Genomic DNA, 22,052 nt, shown 5'->3' on the forward strand with positions numbered 1-22,052 from the left:
CCTTTTCTTTTCCTTTCTTTTTTTTTGTTCACCTTTAAAAATGTAAAAAATCAGTCAACTGGATTTGGCCTATGGGCTATAGTTTGCTGACCCTTGGTCTAGATTATCTTGACTATTCTTGGTCCTGTCTGTTTCCCAAATAATGCTTAGCATCAGCTTGTCAGCTTTCAAAAACCTGCGGAATTTTGAGGAGCATTGCATAGAATCTGTTGACCATTTTGGGGAAGAATTGACATCTTTATAATATCAAGGCTTCTGATCTGTCACATCCATTTTTTGGTTGGTTTTAGGATTGGAATTGTGGGGCTCTTCTGTTCTGTAGGTCTCTTAGTAGGATCAGCAAGGGACTGCGACCACTATAGTTTTTCTTTATGCTTCCGTCTGTCATGGTTGTTCTGTTTATAGCAATTACTTTGGGAATTTTGATTTTAGGATCTTGGTTATACATATTGGAAAATAGGTATTATTTCACATGAAAACTAAAAGGGCAGGGGTTTGATTCCAGAATTTAATATCTTGTAATTCCCATGATCTGCTGATTTGAGTATATTTATGTAAATATTGTGATAATCAGACATTACTTTGTTTAAAGGTGTTTGTATTTCTGCCTATCTCTTAAGTTTTTATACCCAACTTGGAGTATATTTTTTATATCGGATTTTGAAATTTTTATACCTAGTTTTAGGGTTTTTATTTTTTAGAGGTTTATGAAATACTTAGCTGTACAAATGAAAATTTTCTAAATATTTAAACACCAAATATTTGTTTATTTTTCTTTTCATCTAACCAATGTGCAATGCATGCATTTATATGTGATTATATTTAGTGAGTATATACTATGTTTGTACTTATTTCAAATACATGTTTTTATATGTTAAAAAGATCATAGTATTTCACTGTATTGATGTAAGGATGGCTTATTTTTGTACATATTTTTAATATGAGTATCTCTTAATATATTTACTCCAAAGACCTAAAAACTCTTTACTTTTATAAATCAAAAAGATTTTGATAGTCTGACATTTTGTAATATTCTTGAACATTGAAAATTTGAAAGTACAGTATTGATAAATGTAAGTGCCGTTTATATGTAGTATTGAAAGTATATTTCAATTGGTTTAACATTTTCTGACCCCCACAATAAAAATAAAATGATGACTCTTGGCTGTTGATCAGCAATTTAATCTGAAAGCAAAGCACCCTACCCTCTCATGGAAACTGCGTGTTATGCGTGCAGGCATGAGGCCTGCAGTAATGCATTCATTACCTTTTACAACCTTTCCGCCATGTTCTCTTGTCCCTACCTATTAGTACCTCCTGCTTCCTTTATCCTTTCCTCTGGTCTTTACACATGTTCTTCTCTTTGTCTGGAATCCCTTTCTTGTCATTTTTGGCTTTACTAATTCCTATTTTTCCTACCCCAGGGGTGGCACTTCAATAATTACTTATTGAGATCCTTCACTGAGTCAAACATTGGGGATAACTCAGTAAGCAAGAACAACATGTCCCATATTTATCAAATTCTGTTCTAGGGCCAGCCCTGGTGGTGTAGTGGTTAAGTTCGGTGCGCTCCGCTTCTTTGGCCCAGGTTCAGTTCCCAGGTGTGGACCTACACCACTTGTGGCCGTGCCATGGCAGTGACCCACATACAAAATAGAGGAAGATTGGTGACAGATGTTAGCTCAGGGCGAATCTTCCTCAGCAAAAAATACCCCAAAACATTCTGTTTTAATTGTTGATTTACTTGTCTCACTCTTCCTATGGACTGTGAACTCCTTGAGGCTAGGTATCAGTTTATTTCCAGCACTAACACAGTACTTGACAATTAATAGGTGTTCCATAAGTGTTGCTTATGCCAAAATGTCTGTTATGGATAAAATTCTCAAGGCTTTCACAGTTTACTTATGAAGACAGTTTATTCATGTTCAGAATTTGATTATAATACTAGATAACATGACAGGAACTCTCACTGACTTGTACATTGTGGAGGATAGTCTTCTCTTGTCACACTTATATGAACTAATAATTGTTGAATTGAATACAAAGCAAATGATTTTATACAACTTTAATGATCTGAGGTGTTATTCCAGGCACTTTGAATTAATAAATGTAATTTCAAGAAAAGGAACCAAACCATCACAAGCCCTGAAACAGCGTATTTTTTTTTCTCTGTAAATGTGAGGCCTCCATCCTTAGCACTGTGGGATATCCTTTGACAAGTCTCTGGTCGGCTCCTTTTCCCTTTGCCCAACAATAGCTGTGCCAAGCCTTGCCTGCTTTGTGTAGACCATCTACGCTAGTGCTGCTTTCTCTGTCTCAGCAAACGTTTTTATTTCGCTTCATATCTTTAATTTAGCTTCCTGCTTCACAGAGGAAATCTAAGCTTCAGGCCCAGGAAAGCTCACCTCCTGCCCTCACCTTTTCTTTACTGTACCATCCTCATCTTCCTTCTTGTCGTCTCACAAGAAGCCCTTCTCCTGGTTAGGGCTAGTCCTCTCTCTGTGCCCTTGAAAGAAATACATTTTACATTTTTATCAAAGTGATACATACACATAATTAAAAGAAAATCAAGAAAAACACCACCCACTGCCCGAAGCCACTCTAGAAGTGTTTCCTAATGACATCTTTTAATTGTTTAGCTGTTTCTTTTGGTAGTGACCTTCATATCACTAAATGATATACTGCTACTTTCTTGTACGTTTTAGATATATGTTTACTTTCTGTTCTGATAGATAAGTTTTAGTTCTTACATTACTCTCTAACCCCATTGCCCATTGTATTTATATCACTATTTTTATTTTATTTTATTTTTTTTTTATTTTTATTTTTTGTGAGGAGATCAGCCCTGAGCTAACATCCGCCAATCCTCCTCTTTTTTTTGCTGAGGAAGACGGCCCTGGGCTAACATCGGTGCCTATCTTCCTCCACTTTATATGGGACGCCGCCACAGCATGGCTTACCAAGCAGTGCGTCGGTGCGCGCCCGGGATCCGAACCAGCGAACCCCGGGCCGCCGCAGCGGAGCGCGCGCACTTAACCGCTTGCGCCACCGGGCCGGCCCCTATATCACTATTTTTAGATAAATCAGTAAACAGTGTTGTTCATTGTAGAGGTAAGTAGTGTGTATACTATGATTACATTTTCTTTAGTGTAGTAACTTTTTTGTAGAATTTCTAGTTGTCTTTCTTCTTGCAAAATTTAAAATAATCTTCCAACCCCAGTCCCAAAAGCACCATTTCTTTTTCTCTTGAGACGATCTCTCTCCCAAATTCATGCATCCTCTTGCTTTTGCCTGGGCTGGTTGGCTGGTTGGTTGCTCTGAAGATCTGCCATATGGCTGTTACTCTGCATTTCCCTTGACTGTCCTCCTGGATTGGATTCACTGTTTATTGAATCTCATGGCTTCCTATTTGTGGTTTAGTGCCTCCTTTTCCTGGAGTGCATGCTCAAATAACTTACTAAGAAATTGTGGGTTGGAGGTAAATTTTCTTAGTCTTTGCATGTCTGAAAATGTCTTTATTCTAACCTCACACTTGATTAATTATTTGGATATAAGATTTGAAGTTGAACATATTTTTTATTATAATTTATTTAAATTAAAAACAAAACAAAAACAGTTTACTCATTTCTCCCACCCCCTCATCCCCCACCTCTGACAGCCACCAGTCTGTTCTCTGTATCTGTGACCTTGTTTTTTATTTATTTATTTTTAGATTCCACATACAAGAGAGATCATATTGTGTTTGTCTTTCTCTGATTTATTTCACTTAGTATAATGCCCTCAAGGTCCAACCATATTGGCACAAATGGCAAGATTTCATTCTTTTTATAGCTGAATAATATTCCTATGTGTATGTACACACATACATACCATAGTTTCTTTATCCTTTCCTCCATTGATGGACACTTAGGTTATTTCCATATCTTGGCTATTGTAAATAATGCTGCAGTGAACATGGAGGTGCTTGTATCTTTTCGAGTTAGTGTTTTTATTTTCTTTGGATTAATACCCAGAAGTAGAATTGCTGGATCATATGATAGTTCTGTTTTTAATTTTTGAGGAACTTCCATATTGTTTTCCATAGTGGCTGCCCAATTTACATTTCATCAGCAGTGCACAAGGGTTCCCTTTTCTCCACATCCTCACCAATACTTGTTATTTGTTGTCTTTTTGATAATAGCCATTCTAACAGGTATGAGGTGATATCTCATTGTAGTTTTGATTTGCGTTTCCCTGATGATTAGTGATGTTGAGCAACTTTTCATGTACCTTTTGGCTATCTGTATGTCTTCTTTGGAAAAATATCTATTCAGATTTTCTGCCCATTTTTTAATTGGGATAGTTTGTTTTTTGCTACTGAGTTGTATGAGTTCTTTATGTATTTTAGATAATAGCCCCTTATGAGATATATGGTTTGCAAATATTTTCTCCCATTCGGTAGATTGCCTTTTCATTTGGTTGATGATTTCTTTTGCTATGTAGAAGCTTTTTAGTTTGATATGGTCCCGCTTGTTTATATTTGCTTTTGGTGTCAGATTCAAAAAATCATCGCCAAGACCTATGTCAAGGAGCTTGCCGCCTGTGTTTTCTTGTAGGAGTTTTATGGTTTTAGGTCTTACATTCAAGTCTTTAATCCATTTTGAGTTAATTTTTGTGTATGGTGTAAGATAGTGGTCTGGTTTCATTCTTTTGCGTGTAGCTGTCCACTTTTCCCAACACCATTTATTGAAGAGACTGTCCTTTCCATATTGTATATTCTTGGCTCCTTTGTCATAAATTAATTGACCATGTATATGTGTTAATTGACCACCTATGTTTATTTCTGGGCTCTCTATTCTGTTCCATTATCTATGAGTCTGTTTTTTATGCCAGTACCATACTGTTTAATACTGTTTACATACTGTTTACTGAAGCTGAACATAATTATTCCTTAAGGTTTTAGGGTCATCGTTTTGTTTTCTTCTGTCACCTAGTCTAGCTGTTGTGCTGTTCTAATTCTTTTCCTTCTTAGATGACTTCTCCCTACTGCCAGAAACTTTTTTTCATTTCTTGTATTCTAAAACTTCAGTGTTTTTTGTTTGTTTGTTTAACTTTATTAATTGTACTAGATACTTAGTGAGCTGGGCCCTTTCCATCTGGAGATTAGAGCCTCTCAACTCTGGGAAATTTCTTTGTGCTATTTCTTCATTAATTTTTTCTCTTGTTTTCTGTTTTTTGCTCTCTGGAACTTTTCATTAGTAGGATTTTGGACCTGCTGGGTTGATTATATTTGTCTCTGTTCGCTCTCATTTTGTTTTACTTTCTGAGATACTTCTCATCCTTTTTTCCATTTTTTAATTTGAGAATTTAAAAAAAAATTTCTGCAGGTTTCTGGTTCTGATCCTTTTTTATATATAGCAAATTGTTCTTGATTTATAGATACAATATCTTGAAGAATCTCTCCAAGGATACTAATTTGAGGTTATTTACTTTTTAAGTTCTCTTCTGTTTTTTGCAGTACCTCTGTTTTTCCCAGATTCATATCCTGTTTATCTTCAGTCTCTTCCTTTCATTTTGGAGACATTCCTCAAATGTGATCCTTGGTTGTCCCTTTATATTTAAGAGTTGGAGACACTGACAAGCTAATTGGAGCTCTGTGTGCATGGGGGTGGGGGCTTATCAACTTTGCTTTAGGTGATAGAGCAAAGAACTGTCTGCTAATGCTAGGGGACCCTCAATTTCGAGAATTTAGAGACATTCAGCCTAGGGAAAGGCTAGTTGATGGTTCTGAATATAGGTTTTAATTTACATATTTTTAGCCCCAAGTCTTATGCTGTTCTTCCTCAGCACCCCTTGTATCTGAGAATCCTGACCCTCTCTGGGTTCCTGTGGCCAAGCCAGCCCCATTTTGATTGTATCTCTTTCTGCTACCAGCACTCTAAACTGCAGCATCTTCCTGCTCCATATGTTCCCACTCATGTTGTTCTTTGTCTTCCAGAATTTAAAAACAAAATTCACATCTGCTGGTGGTCCCCTCTTTCTGTTTATAGTGGGTTTATGTATTTTTTAATTCCTTTTGATGACTCTGTAAAGTGTCAGCTTGGCTAGTCTGAAGTACATTTCCCAGAGTTCCCTTTCTTACACGTTTCTGATTAGGGTGGGTCACAAGGGAGATTTTTGCATCTAGCATGAAACATTTATCCCTGAACAACCAAAACACTCTAACCCTTTCCCCAGAAAAGGATAAAAAGTCCCTTTTTTGACTTTGGGGAAAATCTTCATTCTTCTCCTAGCTGGTTCATGCTCCCTTTTGTACTCTGTAACTTTTGTTCTGAGATATAAAGTTGACTATTATTAATACATTCTTATGTTAGATGATAAGGAAGAAAATCAACAATACTTAACTAATACATATGTATGTGTATTTAAACATATAATATCAAATTAAGGGATACTTATAACTATCAGAGTCCTTATTTCTGCAATTGATCATGTAACCATAGTCGGTATTTATAACTGCCTTCTTCCACTATCCTTTCCATGTTCCCTGTGCTCTCAGCAAGCACCTCACCTGGTCCTGATTCCTTGCCTGGTGAAGTGACCCAAACCTTCGTTCTTGAGTGGTCTGGGCTATTCGTAGTCCTGCCTGAATTGAGTCATTGTAGTTTTCCATTGACTTTAATCACAGGACCTGGAAGTACTAAGAGGTGGTCTAGAGGTTCTCCTGTATTCCAGGCATACTCCTTATCCTCATTGTGGAGTAGTAACCCAATTTCCCCTTGAAAGTCAGGATCACTCACTCCCAAACAGTGCAGTAACTCCCTTCTTTGCCTGTGGGTTCAGAACCCAAAGTGGTCAGGTGGCAGTCTCACTTTGAGTTTAGTAGAGTCGTTGTGTTCCCTGATGGAAGCATTCCTCCCTTTGAAACTAAAAACTTCTAGACCAGCAAAGCCTGACGTCACAGGGATAGGACATAAATATTTTGCTGAAACCGAATTTATTACTCTTCATTGATTTCCCAAACAAATGAAAGAAAAACTCTTCTTTTTCTCATTAAAGGAGTGACAGGCATTGCTGTCCACTCAGTCATCTAAACCAGAAACCTTGGAATCACCCTAAATTCTTCCCTTTCCATTATCATTTTAATCCCACCTGTTAGAAAATCCTATCAGTTTCACTTTCCTTCACATCTCTCACTTTTACCTCCTCCTCTGCGTCCTCATATCAGCCACTGCCTGAGAACAGGATTCACATTCACTTACCCAAATTGTAGAAACAATCTACAGTAAACTTGTCTCACCTATCCATCTGCTACTTTTCTACTACAGCAGTCTTTTAACAATCAGACCATATTTAGTGGCTCTAAGTGCTTATAATTCCCAAATCTTCACCCAGCTGAATTTATTTGCACCAGAGGTACAAAGTCATATGGCTTTAACAAGTTAGAGGTTTATTCTCTCTCAGGACTTATGTGATGGCTCCACAGTATCAGGAATCCAGGTTCCTTCTGATTTGTTACTTCACCTTCCCTTAGCATGTTGCCTTTATCTACATGGTCCAGGATGCTTCACTACCATGTCAGAGCCCGCATGAAAAAGGAAATGGTGAAGACAAGGATGTGCCCTTCCCTTTAAGGATACAACACAGACGCATGTGGAAATCATTTCACTCTCAGCCCATTGGTCAGAACATGGCTACAAGTTCTGGCCACAAGAGAGTTTGGGAAAGAGAGTCTTTTTTTTTTTTTTTTTGTGAGGAAGATGAGCCCTGAGCTAACATCCATGCCAATCCTCCTCTTTTTGCTGAGGAAGACTGGCCCTGGGCTAACATCTGTGCCTATCTTCCACCACTTTATATGGGATGCCGCCACAGCATGGCCTGACAAGCCGTGCATTGGTGCACACCCAGGATCCGAACCCAGGCTGCCAGCAGTGGAGCGTGTGCACTTAACCACTATGCCACGGGGCTGGCACCAGGGAAAGAGAGTCTTTGGTCTGGCTGGCCTTGTGTCCGGCTAAAAATGGAGAAGCTCAGTTACTGTAGAAAAAGGGAGAACAGATATTGGAGGAGCACGAGTAGTCTTTGCCACATGAGATATACAAGGTCTTCTGGAGAGTGACCCTTGCCTGCCTCTTTACCTTATCTCCTTAGTGTGCTGCTTTTCCACTCCTTCTTTCTCGGCTCTCCCTGACTCTGTCTGCTCTTTGCTGCAGCCATGCTAAACTATTTGCACTTCAGAATATGCTAATACTTCCTTAGCCTTAGATGCTCCCCTCATCTCCAATACACTCTGTTAGCCTGAGCTCAGAGAATTTGTCTTTCAAGACTTAATTTAAGCATCTTCTGTTGTATAAAGCTTTTATTGGACAACACACCCCACTCTGGTAGAATTGACCATTCTCTCCTCTGTTGCCCTTATTATATGCAGATAGACTTTAGTCATTGCACCTCTTAGCACTTATTTATACTTAGATCTCTTTCTCCTTGATTATAAACCCTTTGAGGGCACAGATGACATTTTATTCTTATAGCTCTTGGCTGAGGTGTAGTACCTGACAGACAGGGGATGTACACTGTATATTTACTAAATGAGTGAGTGGGTCCATAGCAAAAACATCTCTGTCCAGACTTTATTTTTTTGTCCAGACTTTAAAATGTCAGGGCACATTCTTAAGATATCGCTGGCTGCTGTTTTTTGTTTTTTTTTTTTAACTTTTATCAATTAGTCAAGATGATAATGCTAGCTCCAACAATATTTATAATCATCCTATATTATCTTGTTTCATATTTAGTTTTTAGTTACATTTTAATTCTAAAAGTACTCTCAGAGTTAGCTATGGAATTTGGTATTTTTTTTCCATTTAAAATGAGTGGACTTTTCTGTCTACTAAGGCACAATATTTATAATTTCTCTTTAACAGTTCAGTTATATCAGTGACTTGCTGAAGATGTGTCGAAGTGAATTAGATATTACTGACATGATTTCTGAAGCTTGTCCTGAGACCTCTGAGCACTGCCTCCTTAGCATACTGGTTCTAAAGATATAGATATCTCAGAATTTGTTTAATGACTGAAAGAGTCATTGTTGTAAACAGATATTAAGGCAAGTTGCCTTAAATATTCTTACATGGAGAATTTTTTTTTTCTGCTTTACTGTCTTGAGTAATATCTTTTGTTTTACTTGTAGATTTGATGGTCCTCGAAGATTTGAGGATTTAGGGTCAAGGTGTGAAGGACCGAGACCCAAAGGGCCTCGTTTTGAAGGAAATCGCCCCGATGGGCCAAAACCCAGATATGAAGGTCACCCAGCAGAGGGCACTAAGAGCAAATGGGGAATGATACCCCGGGGGCCAGCATCTCAGTTTTATATTACCCCCAATACGTCCCTAAGTCCTCGGCAGAGTGGACCACAGTGGAAAGGCCCCAAACCAGCTTTTGGACAGCAACATCAGCAGCAACCTAAGTCACAAGCAGAACCTCTTTCAGGAAACAAAGAACCATTAGCAGACACCAATAGTAACCAGCAGAAGAATTTTAAAATGCAATCAGCTACATTTTCCATTGCTGCAGATGTAAAGGATGCCAAGGCGGCTCAGTCAAATGAGAATCTAAGCGACTCTCAACAAGAGCCACCTAAAAGCGAAGTCTCGGAAGGGCGCATAGAGCCTTCTAATTGGGACCAGAATTCTCAAAGTATGGAGACTCAAATGGACAAAGCCCAAGCTGTTACTCAGCCTGTACCCCTTGCAAATAAACCTGTACCTACTCAATCTGCTTTTTCCTCAAAAACAGGGGGGATGGAGGGAGGAGCATCAGTAGCAACATCATCATCATTAACTGCAGATAATGATTTTAAACCTTTGGGTATTGGTCTGCCCCATTCAGAAAACAACCAAGATAAAGGGCTGCCTCGGCCAGATAACAGAGATAATAGGTTAGAAGGCAATCGAGGCAGCAGCTCATCTTACAGAGGTCCTGGGCAAAGCAGAATAGAAGACACGCGGGATAAAGGACTAATAAATAGAGGTCGAGGCCAGGCAGTCAGCCGTGGCCCAGGGTTGGTCAAGCAAGAAGACTTTCGTGATAAGATGATGGGTAGAAGAGAAGACAGTCGAGAGAAGATGAGCAGAGGAGAAGGCAGCCGGGACAGAGGGTTGGTGAGGCCTGGAAGCAGTCGGGAGAAAGTGCCGGGTGGTCTGCAAGGCAGCCAGGACAGGGGTAGAGCTGGCAGCCGAGAAAGGGGACCACCTCGGAGGGCTGGCAGTCAGGAGAGAGGACCCCCTCGAAGGGCTGGGAGTAGAGAGAGAATACCACCACGAAGAGCTGGGAGCAGGGAGAGGGGACCACCTCGAGGGCCTGGCAGTCGGGAAAGGGGACTGGGAAGAACAGATTTTGGTCGTGATAGAGGTCCATTTAGACCAGAACCAGGAGATGGTGGGGAAAAAATGTATCCGTATCACCGAGATGAGCCTCCAAGGGCTCCATGGAACCATGGAGAAGAGAGAGGGCATGAAGAGTTCCCATTAGATGGTAGAAATGCTCCAATGGAACGAGAAAGACTTGATGATTGGGATAGAGAGAGATACTGGAGAGAATGTGAACGTGACTATCAAGATGATACACTAGATCCGTATAACAGAGAGGACAGGTATTCAGCGCCACCATCTCGATCTCATGATGGAGATAGACGAGGCCCTTGGTGGGATGATTGGGAGAGAGATCAGGATATGGATGAGGACTACAACAGGGAAATGGACAGGGACTTGGACAGGGATGTGGATCGGATTGGAAGACCCATGGATATGTATGATAGAAATTTGGATAATGAGTGGGACAGAGATTATGGGAGACCACTGGATGAACAAGAATCACAGTTTCGTGAACGGGATATTCCATCTCTTCCACCTTTACCACCCCTCCCACCTCTTCCACCTTTGGATAGATATCGGGATGATAGATGGAGAGAAGAAAGAAATCGAGACCATGGGTATGATCGAGATTTCCGTGATAGGGGTGAGTTGAGGATCCGAGAGTATCCAGAAAGAGGAGATACGTGGCGGGAAAAGCGAGATTATATTCCTGACAGAATGGACTGGGAAAGAGAACGGTTGTCAGACAGATGGTACCCATCTGATGTGGATAGACATTCCCCCATGGCAGAACATATGCCCTCCTCACATCATTCTTCTGAAATGATGGGGTCGGATGCAAACTTAGACTCTGATCAAGGCCTTGGAGGGGTAATGGTTCTCAGTCAGAGGCAGCACGAAATCATTTTGAAAGCTGCACAAGAACTGAAAATGCTTCGGTAAGTTTACTACTTAAGATCATTTCTTTTGATCAAGACCATTTTCAGACTGCTCTTTTTAAAGTGATGTGATATATTTAAATGGAACCATTTTACTTCCAGTTCTTATCACATAATTTGAATATATATTTCTGGTCTTTGAGTGCTGTTTTAGGGTTAGGGTGGGTGTTTAGGAACTGTGTTAATTATAAACTTATGTCCTGAAATGTGAAAATTTCATAGCCAATCTTGGCTTTTATAGATGTGTTGCTAACATGCCATGCCTGTGCATGTTTCAGGTGTCAAACTTCAACTTTCCAGTGCCCTGGATTTCACAGAGCTTATACGTAACATCCTGTTTATTTTTCCAGGAGTCAGTTTGTTCTCTGGTATTAGGTCTGATAGACTTAACATTCACTAATCGTCGATATAACTTTGGAAAGTGCTGTAAGGATTTACATGTTTCTCTGTCGAATCTGAGAATGGTTTACCTGGAAGCATCCTCAGATTTGTCCTAACCATTGATACTTTCTTTTGGGGGTGGTTTATCTTTCATTAATAATTAGAAGCAGATATCTCTACTTGAGGATGTTGCTTGTTTCTACATAACCAAGTATTTTCTTTGTGAGGTGGAAAATAGAATTTGGATTTCTTGACTTACAATCACCTAACTATGTATAGGTATCTACATAATGCTTCCCATGTAGTATCAATAATAAAAGCTAACATTTATTGCATGTTTACTCTGTGCCAGGAACTGTACTAAGTGCTTTGTATATATTAATTCATTTAATCCTTAAACCAGCAATATCCTGAGATAAGAATGTAGGAGTCATTGACAAATTGCCAGCTTTTTGAGCGATTTCTTAGGAATTAGCAATGTTTCCGGAAATTAAATTAATGATTAGGTTTTGATATATTCCAGTGTATTGTGTTTCCTTCATTTTTTAATTCTGGTCTATGTTTGTGGATTATACCAGTTGAAATTATGACTGAAGCTTTATGACTAGAAAAGTATAATAAGGAAAAATACCTGTAGGTACAGATGAAAGATCAGGTGCCTCAGGCAGCAAAACAGATTTCCATGGTCTGTGGAAGATCGTGGTCTATAGAAGATACACTCTTAAGAGATTTGACTTTTCCAGATTACTCATGAAGATGTGGAAAGCACGCCATAGAACATTTAGGTACTACACCATTCACTTTTAAGTTATAGATACCTTTAATTTAACACCTACTGTGTGCTGGGCACTGTGCTAATAATTTAGCGTATGTTATCTCAATCCTCCTATCTCAAGTCCTTATATCTCAAAGGTCTGCAAAGAGAAGTAGTATTATCCCCACCTCACAATGACACTAAGGCTCAGAGAGGTTAAGTCCACTTGGCTAATAAGTGGCAAATCCAGAATTTGAACCCAGGCTGTCCAACTCTAAAATCTATTTTGTTTATGGAGAACACCAAGCTCATTGGTGTTGCTAACCTGCCGAACTTTCTTTCTTTTTCTTTTTAAAATTTCCTTTTCATCTATTATTGTTTTGCATAGAAATGCTATGCATAAAAGGTACTTCTTCTTCATCCATTTTTTTTAAGCTCTTTCTAAGTAATATACATAATTAAACAAAGTAAATGAAGTGATGGTTAACAGTAGTCATAGGTGACTACAAGTAAGCTGTGTTGTGTTGGTGTAAAGTCATGAGTTACACGAGGCAGGAAATAATCTTTTTATATACTTGACCCTTATTTCGTGTCCGTTTACAAAATGTAGGGAGAAAATTGTAAAAGGTCTGAAGAGGTTGTGGTAGATGTTACACATGTTTAAGGTGAGCATTGTAAGGAAAAGTAAAAGGAATTTGACCAGAGATTTAAAGAAAAACTTGAAGAGTTACATAATTACTCTTTAGGAATATGAAATGTTGTTTTTAAAGGTATAGACTGACAGTTGTTCTCACTGTATACAGCAGGGGCCATAAACTAAAATGCCCACAAGAACCAGACAGGTAACAAAAATGAACAAAAGTGGGCCAGTGTAACTCTGCAGAATGTGGTGAGGATTGTGGCAAACTGCTTCAGTGATGGGCAGCCACTACACCACTCAGCTGATTGTTGGTATGTGGGAATGTAGGCCCAGTGTTACCAAATCTCTTTAAAATTTGAATTTATATGTGAAGTATTTTGCTTTGTAAATAATGGCAACTAATTCAGATTTTAAAAACTGATGTGAGAGCCAAATAAAAAAAACCTTTCTAGGCCATATTTGGCCCGTGGGCCACCATTTTGCAACCTCTGGTCTAAAGAGTATTGAACAACAACAACAAAATAGCAAGAGAGCTTTTGGTTGGATGAAAGAAAAACGTGGCAAGTAGATGAGATGTTAGAATAGGCTAATGAGGCAGGTTGTAGGTCTATCCTTGAAGATTTTCAATACCTTTTAATTATTTGTAGGTCGTAGATGACTGATCAGTTAGCTACATAAAGCAAGAGGGTGTTACCCCGGAGGTGCTCTGTGGGCACTGTAGAGGGTTTTAGAACAAGGTTTTTAGGTCTCTTTTTTGTTCTTTGATATTAATTGTAGTCATTTAGGAATGCAGTAGACATGGCTTATGTACACTGGTGATTTTGTTTACAGAGAACAGAAAGAACAGCTTCAAAAGATGAAAGACTATGGGTCTGAGCCACAGATGCCTGACCATCTACCACCCCAGGATTCAAGATTACAGAATACATCTTCAAGACCTGGAATGTATCCGGTATGGGAAAATGTGTGCTCAGAAAATGAAATGGTTCCTACTTTGTATGTTTGTGTGTTGTTTGATTTTTTTTGTATTACCATAAGTATAAATTTCCTCTGTAAAAAATGTAAATTTTGGAAAATTAAAAAGCTAATGGTAATTGACCTTTGAAAATCTTTATAAGTATGGTCAAAAGTGTGACAGAAATGCTTTTTTCTCCAGGTTTGGATACATATACCAAGCACACCTGCACTATATGGCGTCATGTTCACAAAATTGTAGAATTTTCCTAATAATCCTTTTTGTTCAAATAGTCCTGTTTTCCACCTGGGCAGTCCAAGGGCTGCCCGTGAGCCCTGCTCATGTCTCATAGTCTCCTCACCTCTTCAGGCTACTAGCCCTTCAGCTGGGGAAGGGATCAAACATCATGCCCCAGTTCAGGCAGTGAAGAGAGGTGTTTATGTTAAAGACTTGTATGATTACATTCTCCCTTTGTTTTGCTTTTGTTTTGTTGTTTTACCCTTAAGCCAGTGATGGGCTTTAAAAATGTTATACAAATAACTTTATAACAACACAATGAGAGAGAAAACACTATTGAACGATTTCATCAAATTAACTCTTTTCATTTCTCAATGTTCCCTTCCATCCTGGTCTAACACATAACACTCAACACTCATACGTAGTTGTTGATGTCAACAACCACCATGATGTTGACTCCCCAGATCATATCTCCTGACCTATGTAGGCATCCATCTGCCTACAGGGTTTCTCTCTGTGGGTGTGTCTCCAGTCAAACTCAGCATATTCAAAATGGAGCTCATTATCATTCTCCATTAAACTTGTTCTTTCTCCTCACCATCGCCTAGTCACCTAAACTCAAAACCTGAAAGTCAGCCTACCTCTTTCCTCTGTTCTACCCTTCCATATCCAGTCATTCTATTAATTGATTTTACTACTTCAGTTCTAGCCTTCATCAGTTCTTGCCTAGATTATTTCAGAAACATCCTAATTCATCTCTCTCCATCTCGTTCCCTTCTGATTCACTCTCCATTCTGCTGCCAGAGTGATTATTTTATTTTTTGAAACAGATTTTGAGGTATAATTTACATACCATAACATACCCATTTTAAGCCTGCAGTTTGAGTTTTGACAAATGTATACCAAAAGATTAAAACATTTCCATTACCACAAAAAGTTTTCTCATGCCCTTTTGTAGTCAGGATGACCCCTGTACTCCACTTTAGGCAGCACTAATGTGACTTCTGGCCAAAATGGACATTTTAAAACATAAATCTCACCATGTTGTGCCCTGGCTTTAAAACTCTTGAGTATTCCCCCATTTCTTTCAGGATAAAATCTAGATTCTTTTGCATAGCCTTTTATGTTCTTCCTGAGCTGGCCTGACCGCTGCTTACCATTACTTGCTACTCCACTCTCTCATACTCCATTTCCCTCCACATAGAGCTTCTTACAATTCTGTCAGTGTGCAGGCTTTTGCTTCTCCATGCCTTTGCACGTGCATATTGTTCTCTAAACCTAGAGTTTCTTTTCTGTCTTTTTCTATCTCCTCCTCCAACTAGTTAATTCTTGTTCATTTTTCAGAACTCAGCTCTCTCTCTTCTCTTCCAGGTGTGTAAGACGATTGCCCTTGCATATACCACTGTAACATCTTGTAAGGGCCTCTGTCATAGTCTTTATCATAGTGTATTTTGATTGTTGTCTTGTCTGTCTGTCTTTCTAAACTGAGCTCTTAAGGATAGGAACTATGTCTTTTGTCTTTGTATCTCTTAGCAAATAGTAGAAGCTCTAGATTATAGATCCACTTTCTCTTTTATTCACTTAACAAATCATAAACATTTGTCCATATTGCTACATGCTTTACTTATTTATTTATTTACGTTTTTGCTGAGGAAGATTTGCCCTGAGCTAACATCTATTGCCAGTCTTCTTCTTTTGCTTAGGAAGATTCACCCTGAGCTAACATCTATGCCAGTCTGCCTCTATTTTGTATGTAGGTCACTGCCACAGCATGGCCGCCAACAAGTGGTGTAGGTCCACGCCCAGGAACCAAATCCGGGCCGCCAAAGTAGAACATGCTAAACTTAACCAGTAGGCCACAGGGCCAGACCTACATGCTTTATTTTTGATGATAAATTATTTTAATAAACTATTGTAATAAATTATTAAGATAATTTCTGTTGGACATTTGTTTCTGATATTTCACTCTTATTAACACAACTTTAATGAATGTTTTTATATCAAGTTCTTATTTTAGATAACTTCTTAAAAGTAGTTTTAAATTCCCAAAGTGGGATATTTCCATTAAAGAAAAAGGACATTTTTAATGATTCCTGTAATATAGCTGATGGCTCTCTAAAATAGTTGTATAACATCTATACTATAGCCTTGCAAGCATCAGATATTTAATATTTTTTGTAGATTTAATAGTTTCAATAAAATGATTTAATATCCATTTTTGATAATTAGTGAAAATGAATATTTTCCATATTTGTTCATTATATTTATTGTATAAATTCTATTTTTGTTCTTTACCCATTCATCTGTTTGACTCTTAAGGTTTTTCTTACCAATTTATGTTATCCTTAATATAATGTAGATATTAATCCTTTCTCATGTAAATACTGTAGGGGTTTTCTGTTTCGTTTTTTATGAATGTATCTGTTAACTTTCACTATGTAGTATGAAGAAAACACTTTGTGTTTTATTTGTAGACATAGTCCCAAGAGTTCTTAAGATATTTAAATGTCTGGATAGCTGTGCTCCAGATACAGTAGCTTTGTCCTATATAGACATTTTCTTAATAACGATTCAAGTGCTATAACCTAAAAGTTTACCTTTAGGTGATAGCCATTTGTCTTGAACTGTAGCTTGTAGTGGCTTTTAATTAAATAATGTTGCTTATGTATTAGCCAAATTAGTTTTGTTACTCAAAAAGTTTGTTTTTAAAGCATAGCTTATATATGAGAAAATATGTAAGTAATGTATGTTGTTGGCTCTTCAAGGTCTAAAATAGCTGTCAATTGGGGCCAGCCGAGTGGCACAAGTGGTTAGGTGAGTCCGTTCCGCTTCAGCGGCCCGAGGTCTGCGGGTTCGGATCCCGGCGTGCACTGAGGTCACCGCTTGTCAAGCTGTGCTGTGGTGGCATCCTATATAAAGTAGAGGAAGATGGGCATGGATGTTAGCCCAGGGCCAGTCTTCCTCAGCAAAAAAAAAAAGAGGAGGATTGGCATCGGATGTTAGCTCAGGGCTGATCTTCCTCACACACACACAAAAAATAGCTGTCAATGAAGAACAAGAAAAGCAGGAACAATGAACTAAGAGAAATGGATAACGAGTGTTTGAATCAGACTTGCAAAGAATAAAATTAAATTTATTTGACAATTGGGTTTCAATATTGAATAGATAGGAGCTGTCAACCCAGAGGTTCTACTGTCTCCTTCATATATGTTTCTGTTGACATTTGGTGATTGCTTTGGGAAAACGAATGTAAACATTGCACGCTACAGTGGCACTTCTTGAAGAGATTACTAAATGTCCCATTTGCTTTCTTTGTTTTGTTATTTCCCATTGCTGATGTGTGTTGGTAGCAGCCTTGCCACAAACTGCTATTGTCAACCAGACAAGTGAGTAGAAGTGAGTAGAGTTTGTTTCTTTCACTGGAAATTCACTTTTTCTGGAGGAGATAGGTCTCCAGGAAGATAGTTCATAGCAGAGGTTCTTAACCAAGTGGTAAGCATCTGAATTACTCATTGAGGTTTTTGTTTTGTTTTGTTTTTGTTTTAAACTAATGCCAGGACCTCACCCACAGAAATTCAGTAGGGTTGCGGTGGGCCTGGGACATTTGTATCTAAGTGGCTAACACCCTAATTTTTCTGGAAGGAGAAGAAAGAGAGGATGGTACATTGGGGGAGGGGATGATAGTGTTGAGGGCAAATTTTTCTTCCTTTTTTTAACAACCTAATTGAAGTATAATTTACATACCATATAATTTGCCCTAAAAAGTGTATAATTCAATGATTTTTAGTAAATTTCCTAAATTGTGCAGCCATCGTTATAATCCAGTTTTAGAACGTTTTCATCGTCCCAGTAAGATCCTTTGTGCCAATTAGCAGGTAATCCTTATTCCTACCCCAAGTACTAGATAACAACTAATCTACTTTCTGTCTCTATAGATTTGCCTTTCTGGGCATTACATTTAAATGGAATCAGGGGCTGGCCCGGTGGCGCAAGCAGTTAAGTGCGCGCGCTCCCCTGCAGTGGCCCGGGGTTTGCCGGTTCGGATCCTGGCCGCGCACCAGCGCACTGCTTGTCAAACCATGCTGTGGCGGCGTCCCATATAAAGTAGAGGAAGATGGGTATGGAGAGGAGGATTGGCAGATGTTAGCTCAGGGCCAGTCTTCCTCACAATAAATGAATGAATGAATGAATGAATGCATGGAATCATATAATATGTGGTCTTTTTGTGTCTGACTTCTTTTACCTAGCATAATATTTTGAAGGTTCATCTGTTGTAGCATGAATCAGTACTTCATTTCTTTTTATTGCCGAGTAATAATCTATTGTATGGCTATACTATGCTTTGTTTATCCATTCACCAATTGATGGACATTTGGGTTATTGAATAATGCTGCTATAAGTATTTGTGTGCAAGTCGTTAAGTGGACGGGTTCTTCTTGGATAGATACCTAGGAACGGAATTGCTGAGTTGTATGGTAAATTTATGTTTAACTTTGAGAAACTGTTAAACAATTTTCCAAAGTGACTGCACCAGTTTACATTTCCACTAACAGTCTAAGAGGGTTTTTGTTTCTCTACGTTCTTGCCATCATTTGTTATTGTCTGTTTGGTTAATTATAGGCAATCTACTGGGAATGAAATGGTATCTCATTGTGGTTTTTTAATTTGCATTTTCCTAATGACGTTGAGCATCTTTTCATGTGCTTATTGACCGTTCAGATATCTTCTTTGGAGAAATATCTATTTAAATATTTTTCTCATTTTTTAAAAATTATTTGTCTTATTATTAAGTTATAAGAATTTTTTATATTCTGAATACAAGTCCTTTATTAGATATGTGATTTGCATGTATTTTCTCCTTAATGGTGTATTTCAAAGCACAAAAAGTTTTGAATTTTTAATGAGTCCAATTTATTGAATTTTGCTTTTATGGATTGAGAACCAGATTTTAATTTCCACTGATGTGTGAAAACATGGTGGTATGCTCGTCCACTAAGCCATTTACTCTGTTCTCCAGCCTCCAGGGTCCTATAGACCACCTCCTCCTATGGGTAAACCACCAGGTTCAATTATAAGACCCTCTGCTCCACCAGCAAGGTCATCTGTTCCTGTGACCAGGCCGCCTATCCCAATACCGCCACCCCCACCACCTCCCCCTCCACCTCCGCCTCCTCCTCCAGTGATAAAGCCACAAACTTCAGCTGTGGAACAGGAACGCTGGGATGAAGATTCTTTCTATGGCCTCTGGGATACAAATGATGAACAAGGACTGAATTCAGAATTTAAATCAGAAACTGCAACAATTCCATCTGCTCCAGTGTTACCACCCCCACCTATTCACCCTTCCATTCCCCCTCCTGGCCCAATGCCTATGGGTATGCCACCAATGTCCAAACCACCACCAGTGCAGCAGACTGTTGATTATGGCCATGGCCGAGGTGAGTAATGGTGGTGAGCTTGTATTTGGAATTCTAAAGGAATTATTAGCTTTTCAGTTTTGGCTTCCTTAAGCTTCACTCTTACAGTGTTTTATCTCTGATTTTGTTTACCAGATCTGTCCACTAATAAAGTTGAACAGATACCATATGGAGAAAGAATAACTCTGCGCCCAGATCCACCACCTGAAAGGTCAACTTTTGAGACAGGTAGGAGTCCTAAAGAGGTCAGTATTTTTAAACCTTTTAGGGCCTAAGTATCACATGGTTTTCCTTTTGGTGAGATTATCTGGGCTTTCCTTTAATATAGCTAAAAGATTATTAAGTTGAATTTAGGGTAACAATTTATACTAAAGTTAGATTTGTACATTTCTGCTTTTATTTCAGAAAAAGAGATATAGTTCTTATTTTGTACTAATTGTTTTTGTAGAACATTCAGGCCAACGTGATCGTTATGATAGAGACAGAGACCGTGAGCCTTATTTTGATCGTCAAAGTAATGTCATGGCAGATCATCGAGATTTCAAAAGAGATCGGGAGACACATAGAGACCGAGATCGGGATCGTGGTATTATTGACTATGATCGGGATCGATTTGATAGAGAACGCCGACCTCGAGATGATAGGTATGCTATGGAAAATATCTTTGCCAGGTGTGCAAATTACCATATACTTAAGTTCAGCAAAAGTCAGTGTTTCTAAAGGAAATTTAGTAAATGACATATTCGTCTCATGTATGTGTGTGTGTAATTTGAAGAGCAGTTCTGGACCAATTTTCAGGAAACTAGATCTTGAGTTTTGCCAGCTTGAATTCCAGAGAATTAAATGGGAGATGGAGATAGCTAGAAAGGAAAGGAAATAATATTGTTGATAAAGGTGCAGTCATTACTTAACCTGTAGGCAAGCAATTTATTTTTGCAATTCATGAGCTCTTTAGATGTGTGTATGCAAAGCAGATCTAACTGGAAAAACAAAATAAAAATATAAATATTGACTATGTGGAGTAACTACCCATAGAGAAAATTGGGCAGATAATGATGTTGCATTATAAGACAGAGACCTCCAAATATTTTTTATTTACCAAAGTACTTTCTGTTATACCTTCTAGGACTCAGTCATATCGAGACAAAAAAGACCATTCCTCATCCAGAAGAGGGGGATTTGATAGGCCATCCTATGACCGAAAGTCTGACCGACCAGCCTACGAAGGACCATCCATGTTTGGAGGTAGAGCGGTGCCTTACTAACTATAAGAATTTTGAGAATGTAAACAATGAGATATGCTTTCTGTTGTAGCTATGGATTTAAACTTTCAGAGTAAAATGCACTCGCAAATTTCTCAGAGATGGCAGCATTATCATCAAAAATAGCAGTGTAATTAAGGAAATAAAACATAAATTGCTTTTTTTTTTTTTTTTTTTTTTTTTTTTTTTTGTGAGGAGATCAGCCCTGAGCTAACATCCGCCAATCCTCCTCTTTTTTTTTTCGCTGAGGAAGACGGCCCTGGGCTAACGTCGGTGCCTATCTTCCTCCACTTTATATGGGACGCCGCCACAGCATGGCTTACCAAGCAGTGCGTCGGTGCGCGCCCGGGATCCGAACCAGCGAACCCCGGGCCGCCGCAGCGGAGCGCGCGCACTTAACCGCTTGCGCCACCGGGCCGGCCCCCATAAATTGCTTTTTTATATTATTAAAGAAATTTTGGAAAATAGAAACAAAATCACTTATAATCTCACCATCTGCCATACCACAACTATTATAATTTTGTATATGTCCTCTCATTCTCTCTTCACATACATGTTAATGAAGTTGTAATCAAAGTGTAAATACAATTTCTTTATTGTGCTTGTTCCACTGATATTGTACCATGTACATTTTTCTATATGTTAACCTAGTATATGATATTCCATTGAGTGTATAAAATATAAGACTCTTACTGTTGACCGTTTAGGTGGCTTTTAGTTTTTCTCTGTTATAAATTACACTTAAACCAGAGACTCATACCTATTTATAAGAACAGGCTTTCCTAAGCTGGTGACTCTTGTACTTAAAACTGTAAAGCAGAAGTCATAGATGGACTGTAAGTCATACTTGGGACCATCCAGCAAAGTTTATATTCTTCTACGTCCTGTTGCTTAACCTTTTTCCTAAATTTAATACAAACAAGGATGAATTCAGTATTTTTCAAAACATTCTATTTGCCTGAAATCATACCTAAATCTTTTCATTTTCTTGATCTCAATAGATTTACATTACCTTAAACTTTCTCTAATTAAGATTGAAAGTGGCCCGTAAATCCTCATGCAATACTATTACCTTAGGAGGAGTGGAGAGAGTTAAAATTTAAAATAACTACTATATAA

General features: G+C 38.5%; 1 protein-coding gene across 2 annotated transcripts in view; it reads left to right on the forward strand.

Moving 5' to 3' along the window:
* The window catches only part of YLPM1 (YLP motif containing 1), a 66,788-nt gene that overhangs the window by 20,092 nt on the left and 24,644 nt on the right, over window positions 1–22,052 (forward strand). Inside the window, exons 5-10 of one of the 2 annotated variants that reach the window (XM_058567356.1) lie at window positions 9,167–11,287; window positions 13,894–14,014; window positions 19,272–19,692; window positions 19,807–19,899; window positions 20,120–20,315; window positions 20,798–20,916. In XM_058567356.1, the coding sequence (XP_058423339.1) occupies window positions 9,167–11,287; window positions 13,894–14,014; window positions 19,272–19,692; window positions 19,807–19,899; window positions 20,120–20,315; window positions 20,798–20,916 (3,071 nt within the window). The remainder of the gene's footprint in view (window positions 1–9,166; window positions 11,288–13,893; window positions 14,015–19,271; window positions 19,693–19,806; window positions 19,900–20,119; window positions 20,316–20,797; window positions 20,917–22,052) is intronic. The other variant, XM_058567357.1, reaches the window with a different exon arrangement.

This window comes from Diceros bicornis, chromosome 24 (assembly GCF_020826845.1).
Source record: "Diceros bicornis minor isolate mBicDic1 chromosome 24, mDicBic1.mat.cur, whole genome shotgun sequence".
Lineage (NCBI taxonomy): Eukaryota > Metazoa > Chordata > Mammalia > Perissodactyla > Rhinocerotidae > Diceros > Diceros bicornis.